The sequence below is a fragment of the Penaeus japonicus genome, unplaced genomic scaffold (assembly GCF_977035675.1).
Source record: "Penaeus japonicus unplaced genomic scaffold, GWHDUDI00000001_assembly GWHDUDI00000032, whole genome shotgun sequence".
In the NCBI taxonomy this organism is placed as follows: Eukaryota; Metazoa; Arthropoda; class Malacostraca; order Decapoda; family Penaeidae; genus Penaeus; species Penaeus japonicus.
Genome location: NW_028234434.1, coordinates 15,289,213 through 15,301,712, shown reverse-complemented (window position 1 = coordinate 15,301,712; position 12,500 = coordinate 15,289,213). Strand labels below are relative to the sequence as shown.

Sequence of the window (12,500 nt, the reverse complement as noted above, 5' to 3'; positions counted from 1 at the left end):
GGATAAATTATGGTAGATTATTATTGTTATTTGGATGATGATTTTAAGAGCTATGGTAATAATAAGGATGATAATAATAAGGATGTACATAATAATAATGATAATAATAAAAATAATAATAACATTAGCACAACTAATGATACTAACAATAATGATAATAGTAATAATAATAATGATAATAATAATATAATGATAACAACAATAATCATGATAAAAACGGCAGTAATAAAAATAACGATGATAATAATAATAGTAATAATAATAATATAAATAACGATAACGATAATGATAACAATGATAATACTGATGATAATAATGATAATGATAATACAAATACAAATAATAATAATTAATATAATGATAATAATAATAATGATAATAACAGTAATAATAATAATAACAGCAATAATAATAACAATAATAATAATAATAATAATAACAACAACAAAAATAATAATAATGATAATAATAATATAAAAAAACTAATAAAACAATAAAAATACGAAATACGAAAAAGAAATAATGCTAAAACTAATAATAATAATGATAAACTAATAATAATAATAATGATAATAATAAATTAATAAATACTTAAAAAATTAATAAAATTAATAAAATAATTATAATAATAAAGATACTAATATTAATACTAACAATAATAATAATAATGATAATAATAACAATAATGATAATGATAATAATAACAATAATAATAAATATAATAATACGGCTTCCAACTCATTATAAGATAATGTGTCATTGTACATACCTTTCTAAGTCATTTCTTAGTCGCAATTTCGTTCAAATGATTTACTAGGAAGAAATATAATTGTTTTTTGATATATGGTTCGACCTCGTGTGTGTAATTAAGGGGCAGTAAACTTGTTTCCAATTGTTTAATTGACAATTTGTCATTATGCACGCCGGTGAGATTTATCATTGAAGTCCAGAAACTTTTTTAAAAATATAATATAACTTTCCGTCTTACAGTTATTGTTATTTTTGTTATTTGCATTATCATACTTTCATCTATGCATAATCTTAAGTCAAATATATATAATGATAACAACAATCACAATAACAAAAAAAAACAACAATCTCACCATTATATACCGTTACCACTTTTATTTCGATGTTTATCGCTTCTTGTTAATATTACGATTCGCATTTGCATGTAAAGCGTGACAGGCATAACGTAACGACAATAATAGTGATGGTATATAAGAACAAGAAAAACAAATACAGTAATGAAAATAATAATAATGATAATAATAATAGTAATAATAATAATGATAATAATAATAATATAATATATATATATATATCTATATATATATATATCTATATATATATATATCTATATATATATATATATATCTATATATATATATATATCTATATATATATATATCTATATATATATATATCTATATATATATATATAAATATAAATATATATATATATATAAATATATATATATATATATCTATATATATATATATATATCTATATATATATATATATAAAAATAATATAATAATAATAATAATAACAATAATAATAATAAAATGATAACAACAATCACAATAACAAGAAAAAAAAAAAAAAAAGATTAAAAAAAGGGGACACCCCACACACACACACACACACGGCGCCCTCACCCTCAAGGCAGACGAGCAAGCAAGCAAGCGAACAAGCAGACCACAAGGGCAGGCACATCAGCAACTGCGAGTGACAGATAAATCATAAGAGAGTCAAGTGATAAAGTCGATTTCAACGAAGATCTTGGAGGTCGCTATGGATCTACCGACGACCGGGTTACTGGCTTTACATCCCCCTCCTCCTCCTCCTCTTATTATTCTTATTCTTCCTCCTCCTCTCCCTTCAGATCTCCTCCTGCTCCTACCCCCCCCCCCTTCCTTCCCCTTCTACTCCATCCCTCCTAGTATCTCTTCCTCTAGATTGTATCTTTTATTTCATCTTTTTTTTCTGTATTTTCGTTTTCTCTTCATTATTTCCTAGTTTTCTTCGGCTAGTTCATAATTTTGATTGAGATTGATAGCAAAAAATAAAGTTAAAATCATGACCGTAAGTTACACTGTGATTATAAAGCTGAATAATATATGTAGTAAAACTTTAATAATGATGTTTGACATTGATAATAACAATAACGTTAATAATAATCATAACAACGATAATAATACTGATAATAGTGATAATAATAACAATGAAAATAATTTTTAGAAATGATATTTATAATAAAAACAGATAAAAAAAATGAAACCAAAACTGAAATAAAAATATGCATGATAAATATGACATCAAAATTAACAGTAGCTCTTGCATCATCAATAACAATATCTATATTGTTTTCTTAATGATCACCGCTGTTATCACCATCATCAAAAAAATAAATCTCATCATTATATACCGTTACCACTTTTATTTCGATGTTTATCGCTTCTTGTTAATATTACAGTTCGCATATGTATGTAAATCGTGACAGGCATAACGTAACGACAGTAATAGTGATGGTATATAAGAACAAGAAAAACAAATACAGTAATGAAAATAATAATATGAGCATAAAATAAAATGATAATGATAATAATAAAACAGCAACAATAATAATAGTAATAATGATAAAAAATAATGATAACAATGATAATTATAATAATAGTAAAGATAATAATGATATAATCAACAATGGCAATAAGTAATAAAAAATTATAATAATAATAATAATAATAATAATAATAATAATAATAATAAAAATGATAATAAAAATGGCATGATAAAATTATAAAAATAACGATATATTGAATTGAAAGTGAATGAGAAAATCCACAAAATCTCCTTAAATTATTACTACTAAAAATAAAATATAATTTATAAATATTATATATAATATCTATATATATATTATTACATGTGTGTGTGTATTTTATATACTAATCCTATGTAAATATATATAATATATATATATATTAAAAAAAATTTCTATTTATCTATAGTATAAAAAAATATATATACATACATACATACATATGTATATAAATATAAATATATATATATATACATACTAAAATAATAAGGAGAAATATCTATCATAAAAGTGATAATAACCATACGGTTTAGATGATAACAACAATCACAATAAAAAAATAATAATAATAGTAAAAATAATAATCCAAACACAACAATAACGACAAAAATAACAACAATAACAAAAACAACCAAAACAACAACAAAACCACCACCCACAGTACCAATACCAACAACAATGATGCATAAAAAAACACACACACACACACACACCAAAAGAGCCATATTGCAACGAAAAGAACGCCCCCAAGACAGCTCAGAGAGAGAGAGCACCTTGCCATAAAACACTCGCCAGCAATTCACACTTCCTTGTCATCCTTACAGTGAGTCTTTAAGATTTTATAGACTGCGAAAGTGGTTGTCTGGGGGCGTAGGGCGGTAATTTGGCTGGTTTGTGAACACTCATAAAAAGGCTATAAAAAGGGGGGGAAAGAGAGAGAGTGAGAGCGGGAGAGAAAGAGAGAGAATATATATGCATGTATTTATTGTTTGAAAGCGTTTCCTATTTTTTTTTTTTTTTTTTTCTGGAGGTGTGATTGCGGGTTTTTTTCTATCTGTTTATTCTTCTCTTGGATGTGATTATCATTTTAATTCTAATCTATAGTTTTTTTTATCATTTAGTATAATAATATAATCACAGTCTCATCAAGGCAACCAAGGCATATAAGCCTATACATCTAATAATGACTTTCTAATCACTTCTTACATAGAAAGTAACCTTACGCTATTTACTGCAATTTACATTCATAGAAATAAATATAATAATACGGCTTCCAACTCATTATAAGATAATGTGTCATTGTACATACCTTTCTAAGTCATTTCTTAGTCGCAATTTCGTTCAAATGATTTACTAGGAAGAAATATAATTGTTTTTTGATATATGGTTCGACCTCGTGTGTGTAATTAAGGGGCAGTAAACTTGTTTCCAATTGTTTAATTGACAATTTGTCATTTTGCACGCCGGTGAGATTTATCATTGAAGTCCAGAAAAGTTTTTTTTTTTTTAATATAATATAACTTTCCGTCTTACAATTATTGTTAGCATTGTTATTTGCATTATCATACTTTCATCTATGCATAATCTCAAGTCAAATATATATTATTGAATTCACTTGTCGCTGATAATACAAATTATGTTTTTCCTTAAGCGAATGCATGTAATATAAAAAAAAATAACGTATATACTCCCAGTGCTTTGTCCAATGGGATGTAACACTCGTTCAGAATAATTTGGAACAAAGCTATAAATATTCTCCGCGATCTCTTTGACCCACTTTTCATCACAAACATCTAGACATTACACATAACATCTCCGTACACTCACTACATCATATGTTCAAATAATGCAAGGTGATTATAGATTAATACAGCAGGTTAAACAAAAAAATATAGGTTTATTTTCTACAAAAATTGTATTTCTGCGCTTAACGGTACAGTGAACACGGGTTGGACGCCATAACCAATGCTACACGTTATTTGCTATTTTACACTCTTTAACTTCACAATAGTATCTATTTCTTCACATACTCAATTCACAAGATTTAGCTGCCTTAATATAGGTACAAAAACACAGCCTAAAAACGTCAAAACAAGGACAAAACGAGGAAAATATTCACCGAATCGATGCAGCAGCTCTCTCCCGCCCGCCATCTTGATTTACAAACTGACCAATCAGCGAGCGGGATGGGAAGATTACGTCACTCATCTTGACGTTACAAACAGGCCAATCAGCGAGCGGGGTGAGGTGGTGACGTCACTGGCCCGGGGTGGGGACGCGCAGTTTCCCCTTCCACCACCTCAACCACCCACGCGCCCACGTTAACACCCCCACCTCCACCACATCCCACAATCCCCGCAACCCCGTCCCTCGCGCCTCAACCCCCCACCCGTTTGGCGATTCCACCCAAACAAACTTCACTGCTGCCGCAAGTTGCCGATGTCAGAACATTATGTTATATTTATGTTATGGTGACGATTTTGCGGTTACTCTGATAAGGCAATCATTCGTAATTCTTGACAATTGTGAACACTGTTCTACACACTTTTGTCTGATGCGATGAACACTACATTTGCATCAAAATATATGCACATATATAATGAGCATACTCACTGTATGTTAATGACACAAAAATTGTTTGGATATGTTGAATTATTATTGATATTTGCTCGATGTAACATCAGAATTGATCCCTGTTTCTATATTTATGTAATATAAAAGACTAAATTCCATATTAGAAAATAGAGCATTGTATATATATGTTTATACTTAACAATACACAGTAGTAGTCTAAACCCGTTTTATTTTCTAAGCTTAAGACATATAAAAGGCCTAACCTATATATACATTTAGGTAATTCAATAGGCCTAGACTGTAAACAGCCATACCTCCACACTATGTACAAAAAATATAATATGTACTCCCAAACCGTTTCAAATATAAAGAAAAATACACGTTTATTTTTACACAATGAGAGCTCTCCACGGAGAAAAAATATAAAACCTTTACTTCTCTTTATTTGCATTTTCCCCCTAAAAAACTTACGATGCCTACACTTCACGTAATCAAACACACACACACACACACACACACACACACACACACACACACACACACACACACAAACAGCTGAGCAAAGATACCCTGCAGAGGAGTCAAGAAGAACTGTTGATCGATGTCGCTGTCAGACATCTGTTAGTGCTGTTGTCCGCTATGGCATAATGCATCTGTAAGTACATGAGCGCCGTTGTCTTTGTTAGTAGTGAGGGGGAGGGGTGAGAGAGGGGAGGGGTGAGAGGGAGAGGGGGTTGAGCCAGGGGGGGGTGTAGGAAGAGTAGGAGGGGGTTGGAAGAGGGGGTAGGAAGAGTAGGAGGGGTTGGAAGAGGGGGTAGGAAGAGAGGGAGGGAGGGGGGGTTGAGAGAGGGGGTAGTTAGTGGGTGGTGGTTAGGAGGGGGAAGGAAACGCAGGAAAGGATGGTCGACGGAGGGAGTAGAAAATGGAAGGAAAAGAGGAAGAGAGAGAGAGAGAGAATTGGGGGAGGGAGAACGAGGATGAGAAAGAGGGATAAGGGTGGGAGAAGGGGGAAACGGAAACTTAAAAGAAAAGAAAGGAAAGGGCAGGGGTGGGGGGAGGAAGGGAGAAGGGAGAAGGGAGAAGGGAGTTGACAGGAGGGAGAGGAAGGAAGCGAGGGAGGGGGGGGAGAAGGGAGAAGGGAGAAGGGAGTTGACAGGAGGGAGAGGAAGGAAGCGAGGGAGGGGGGGAGAAGGGAGAAGGGAGTTGACAGGAGGGAGAGGAAGGAAGCGAGGGAGGGGAAGGGAGGGGGGGAGGGAGGGAGGTTGTTGCCGCAGATGACCGGAACTTGAAGCAGATACGTAATTCAGCAGGGCGGCCACTGCATAATGCCGCGGTCATCAGTATTCCGTGGATGCGTCCGTTGGTTCTCGGCGTCGATGGCCTAGCGGTATTACTATTGTTTTCTCTCGTTTTTTTTTTCACTTCAGGTTTTATTTTTTTTATAGGAATGACTTTCCTTTTTTTAAAGAAGATTAACACTGAACTAAATCAAATGAACGGAATGATCATATACACTTATTTTGCAGAAGAGCGAAAATTATGAAAGAAAAAAAAAAAAAAAAAAAAAAGAATGTGGAACTCCGCCCGCTGTGAGACCGTTTGCGAGCAGATGCGATATTTTCCTTCGATCACACTCAAATCCTAAAATCCTACAGGGACTAAAGACACGACCACTCTGCCCACCACGCCCGCTATACACCTACTACGGGCTTAAGAACGAGACAAGCCCGCCCAGGCCTACTGGGTGGGAATTAATTTTTACAACTACCCTAACCTTCCCGGCCGGCCGTTGTCCATTTTATTGCCCGGGCGTCCGATTCATTTACATGCTTCTTGCCTCCTGGGTGTCCCTCCCTACCCCCTCTACGTCCTCCTCCCCTAACCCCCCTACCTCCCCTACCTCCTCCCCCCCTAACCCCCCTACCTCCTCCTCCTCCTCCTCCTCTCCCCCCCTACTAAAGCTTTTGTTTTGGGCTCACTTTAATTGAATAGGTTTCGGCCGATACATGTTTATGGTCTTTGGCGGCCCAGATGGAGTGGAAGAAAATGACCGGCAAATAGAGATGATGATTAATGATGCTTTGGGATTTGTGTATAGCGTATGTATGTCCACAGCGAGGTTTATGTCGTGTGTGTGTACTTGTGGAGAGGTATGTTAATGTACGTGGATTTGTGCGTTCGTGTATGTTTGTTCTATAGGTCTGTATGTGTATGTGTGTGTGTCTGTATTAATGTTGGTGTGTGTGTGTGTGAGTGTGTGTGTGTGTGTGTGTGTGTGTGTGTGTGTGTGTGTGTGTGTGTGTGGCTGTATTAACATACGCGTCTTTGTATGTTCTTGTATGTTTGTGCAAATATCTGCGTGAGTGTGTGTGTGTGTATGAGCATACGTGTGTGTGTGCATGGGAATGTAAGTGTAGACGTGTTTTGCCAAAGTACGGATACATGGCTGCTGTCCCGGGCGGTAACAAGGCGTCATCGAGATCTGATCGAAGTATGTTATTCCTTACACATACTTGTCAAATGGCGGAGACCACTCTGGGGCTTTGCGAAAGGAAGAGAAGGAGGAAAGCAGAGAGGAAAGAGGGACAGGAATAAATAATAAAAAAGGGGGATAAAGGATTAGAAATAAGACTTTGGAAATAAGTGAGGATAAGGTTTAGGAGGTGAAGATGTGTGGGGAGGTGAGGAGTGGGGTGGGGTGGGGGTGGGGGATAGTGAGGAGAGTGGGGTTAGGGGTGGGGTGGGGGTGGGGGTGGAAACGAGACCCCTCCTCGTACAACATGACAAGAATGAAGAATCTTACAGGTATAAGGGAAGATCGAGCGAAGATCTTTACACCTCAGGTAAGATCCCGACCCGATTATGAGGATTTTCACGTAGCTGCCAGCGAGGTCAAAGGTCATGAATTGCCAACACCTGGACAGGCACGTGATCACCAAACCATTGCACTTTTTATATGGGTTAATGAATATATGAAAATGATAGCGTTAAATAAAGAGAGATAGAGAAAAAAACAACATATGTATTGCCTTTTTTGATTTCATATGGTATAATATTGCACCTTGAAAGCTCCATTAACAAAAGACAAAAAAAGAAATAATGTCTTCATATAATAAATCAACAAACCAGGCACCACATAACTTGTATTTCTTGCCTTGTTTCCGAATAAAGAAAGACAAACAACAACACTGAGATCCATCAGTGAGTGAATTAAAAAAGAAAAGAAAAAAAAAAAGGAAAATCGGGGAAGCGCAGGTTGACAGATTAGATCATCAATTGATCTCTCTCCATCTCCCCTCTCTTCTTCCCCTTCTTCTTCTTCTTCGCCTCCCATCTGACGCACTGTGTTTCCTCCAGGCTCGCCGCCCATCCATTCACGTCGCCGTCAACTCTGCCGTCAGCGTCCCCGTCAGCGCCCCCGTCAGCGCCCCCGTCAGGAGTTCCGGCGAAGAACTGGGATCACTCGACACCTCTTTCTCCTCACTCTCTTCCCCTCGCTCCGCCCCTCCTACAGCGCCTCCTTCGCCGCCCGCAGGAGAGATCTTCGATTCCTTCTTGGCCTTCATCCTCCGGTTCTGGAACCAAATCTTGATCTGGCGTTCGGTGAGGCCAAGGGCGTGGGAGATCTCTATCCTCCGTCGCCGCGTCAGGTACCGGTTGTAGTGGAACTCCTTCTCCAGTTCGAGGGTCTGGTAGCGCGTGTAGGTCTGGCGGGTTCTCTTGGGTCCCGAACCGGGTTCTTGCCCTGCTGAAGGAGAGGGGGGAGGACGTTAGAACTGTGGCTAGAGGGCGTCGGGAGCGAGTTATATTGGTCAGCCCTTGTGTTGGTTATGGGATTATTATTGTTATTATCATTGCTGTTATTATCAGTTGTTGTGATTATTGTAACTATGATCATTGATATCATTATTTTTATAATCATCATTATTGTCATTGTTATTATTATTATTATCATTACTATCATCACCTTTGTATCATCATCATTATCATTAATACCATCCTTATCAATATTATTATCCTAAATAACGTTATTCTTGTTATCAAGAATAACGTACATATGCACTTACATTGTTACATTGTGATAAATCCATGTGCATATAAGAAAGATATTCGAACGTGCAATGTAATAATTAAAATTTGATTTTTTGTTTCTTTTCTTTTCTTTTATTATTTCTAAACACAATACCAATAAATATCCTCGTACCGTCAGAATATATCAAATGTTAAAATGTTATCGCCACATAGTAAAACTAAAATATTATAGACTGATGAAAAAATATACAATAAAAAAAATACTAGAATACCATAATTTAAACAGACAATGATAAGATGCTAAGATATAACCAGTAAGGCCACCTATCGTCAAAACAACCGGTAGTTTGTTTATCAAAATAAGTTGAAAACACACACACACACACACACACACACACACACACACACACACACACACACATACGCAACACACTACACTACACCAACGCACGCACACACCCAAAACATACACACACAACAGCCACACACCACACACTCAATCACACACACACACACACACACACAGACACACACACACACACACACACACACACACACACACACACACACACACACACACACACACACACACACACACACACACACACACACACACACACACACACACACACACACACACACACACAAACACACACTGTCGGTACCTTTTATCATAAATTCATTGATATTTATTTTCAACATAACCGTTTTTTTATAGCATGATATATTTCAATATTTCATGTTATCAATTTTATCAAAATTCTAATCTGCATTTTTATATTCAAATTTTATGATTGTTATTTCTCTTCTCTTACTTTTTATTTTCAGTGTTATCATCACTATTAGATTAATTACCACTGTTATTATATTTATTATTGTTGTTGTTATCTGTATATTTCATTTATTTATATAATACTACATGCTGGACAGTTGTTATGGGAGGCTGGTTGCATTTTTATATATCTATGTTTGATTGTTAATAGCATTGTTATTCCCATTATATTGATTGTTTTTAAGGTTATTATCATTTCGCTATCATTATTATCATCATTACTACTATCAAAATTATCCTTATCATTATTTTCACTATCATTATTAGCATTATCATTCCATTATTAATTCCAGTGCCATCATTATGATAACAATATTATTGTTGTCATCATCATCATCATCATCATCATCATCATAATCACCATCATCATCATCATCATCATCATCATCATCATCATCATCATCATCATCATCATCATCATCATCATCATCATCATCATCATCATCATCATCATCATCATCATCATCATCATCATCATTATCATTATTATCATCATCATCGTCATCATCACCATTATCATAATCATCCTCATCGTCATCATAATCATCATCATCATAATCATCATCACCGTCATCATAATCATCACCATCATCGTCATCATCATGATCATCACCATCATCCTCATCATAATCATCCTCATCATTATCATCCTCATCATTATCATCCTCATCATGATCATCTTCATCATTATCATCCTCATCATTATCATCCTCATCATTATCATCCTCATCATTATCATCCTCATCATTATCATCCTCATCATTATCATCCTCATCATGATCATCATCATCATTATCATCCTCATCATGATCATCTTCATCATTATCATCCTCATCATTATCATCATCATCATCATCATCATCATCATCATCATCATCATCATCATCATCATCATCATCATCATCATCATCATCATCATCATCATCATCATCATCATCATCATCATCATCATCATCATCATCATCATCATCATCATCATCATCATCATCATCATCATCATCATCATCATCATCATCATCATCATCATCATCATCATCATCATCATCATCATCATCATCATCATCATCATCATCATCATCATCATCATCATCATCATCATCATCATCATCATCATCATCATCATCATCATCATCATCATCATCATCATCATCATCATCATCATCATCATCATCATCATCATCATCATCATCATCATCATCATCATCATCATCATCATCATCATCATCATCATCATCATCATCATCATCATCATCATCATCATCATCATCATCATCATCATCATCATCATCATCATCATCATCATCATCATCATCATCATCATCATCATCATCATCATCATCATCATCATCATCATCATCATCATCATCATCATCATCATCATCATCATCATCATCATCATCATCATCATCATCATCATCATCATCATCATCATCATCATCATCATCATCATCATCATCATCATCATCATCATCATCATCATCATCATCATCATCATCATCATCATCATCATCATCATCATCATCATCATCATCATCATCATCATCATCATCATCATCATCATCATCATCATCATCATCATCATCATCATCATCATCATCATCATCATCATCATCATCATCATCATCATCATCATCATCATCATCATCATCATCATCATCATCATCATCATCATCATCATCATCATCATCATCATCATCATCATCATCATCATCATCATCATCATCATCATCATCATCATCATCATCATCATCATCATCATCATCATCATCATCATCATCATCATCATCATCATCATCATCATCATCATCATCATCATCATCATCATCATCATCATCATCATCATCATCATCATCATCATCATCATCATCATCATCATCATCATCATCATCATCATCATCATCATCATCATCATCATCATCATCATCATCATCATCATCATCATCATCATCATCATCATCATCATCATCATCATCATCATCATCATCATCATCATCATCATCATCATCATCATCATCATCATCATCATCATCATCATCATCATCATCATCATCATCATCATCATCATCATCATCATCATCATCATCATCATCATCATCATCATCATCATCATCATCATCATCATCATCATCATCATCATCATCATCATCATCATCATCATCATCATCATCATCATCATCATCATCATCATCATCATCATCATCATCATCATCATCATCATCATCATCATCATCATCATCATCATCATCATCATCATCATCATCATCATCATCATCATCATCATCATCATCATCATCATCATCATCATCATCATCATCATCATCATCATCATCATCATCATCATCATCATCATCATCATCATCATCATCATCATCATCATCATCATCATCATCATCATCATCATCATCATCATCATCATCATCATCATCATCATCATCATCATCATCATCATCATCATC

At 34.8% G+C, this 12,500-nt stretch overlaps 1 protein-coding gene and 1 long non-coding RNA gene across 2 annotated transcripts in view; both read right to left on the bottom strand.

Annotated features, from left to right (window-relative positions):
* LOC122251580 (uncharacterized) overlaps nt 1-4,868 on the bottom strand; it is a 20,838-nt gene extending 15,970 nt beyond the window's left edge. Inside the window, exon 1 of the long non-coding RNA XR_006223100.2 lies at nt 4,726-4,868. This is a non-coding gene — a long non-coding RNA (uncharacterized LOC122251580). The remainder of the gene's footprint in view (nt 1-4,725) is intronic.
* A 2,685-nt stretch (nt 4,869-7,553) lies between these two features.
* Nucleotides 7,554-12,500, bottom strand: part of LOC122251579 (homeobox protein HB1) — a 19,070-nt gene continuing 14,123 nt past the window's right edge. The window contains exon 2 of the mRNA XM_086556196.1: nt 7,554-8,937. Coding sequence (XP_086412322.1) covers nt 8,555-8,937 — 383 coding nt within the window. The 3' untranslated portion in view covers nt 7,554-8,554. The remainder of the gene's footprint in view (nt 8,938-12,500) is intronic.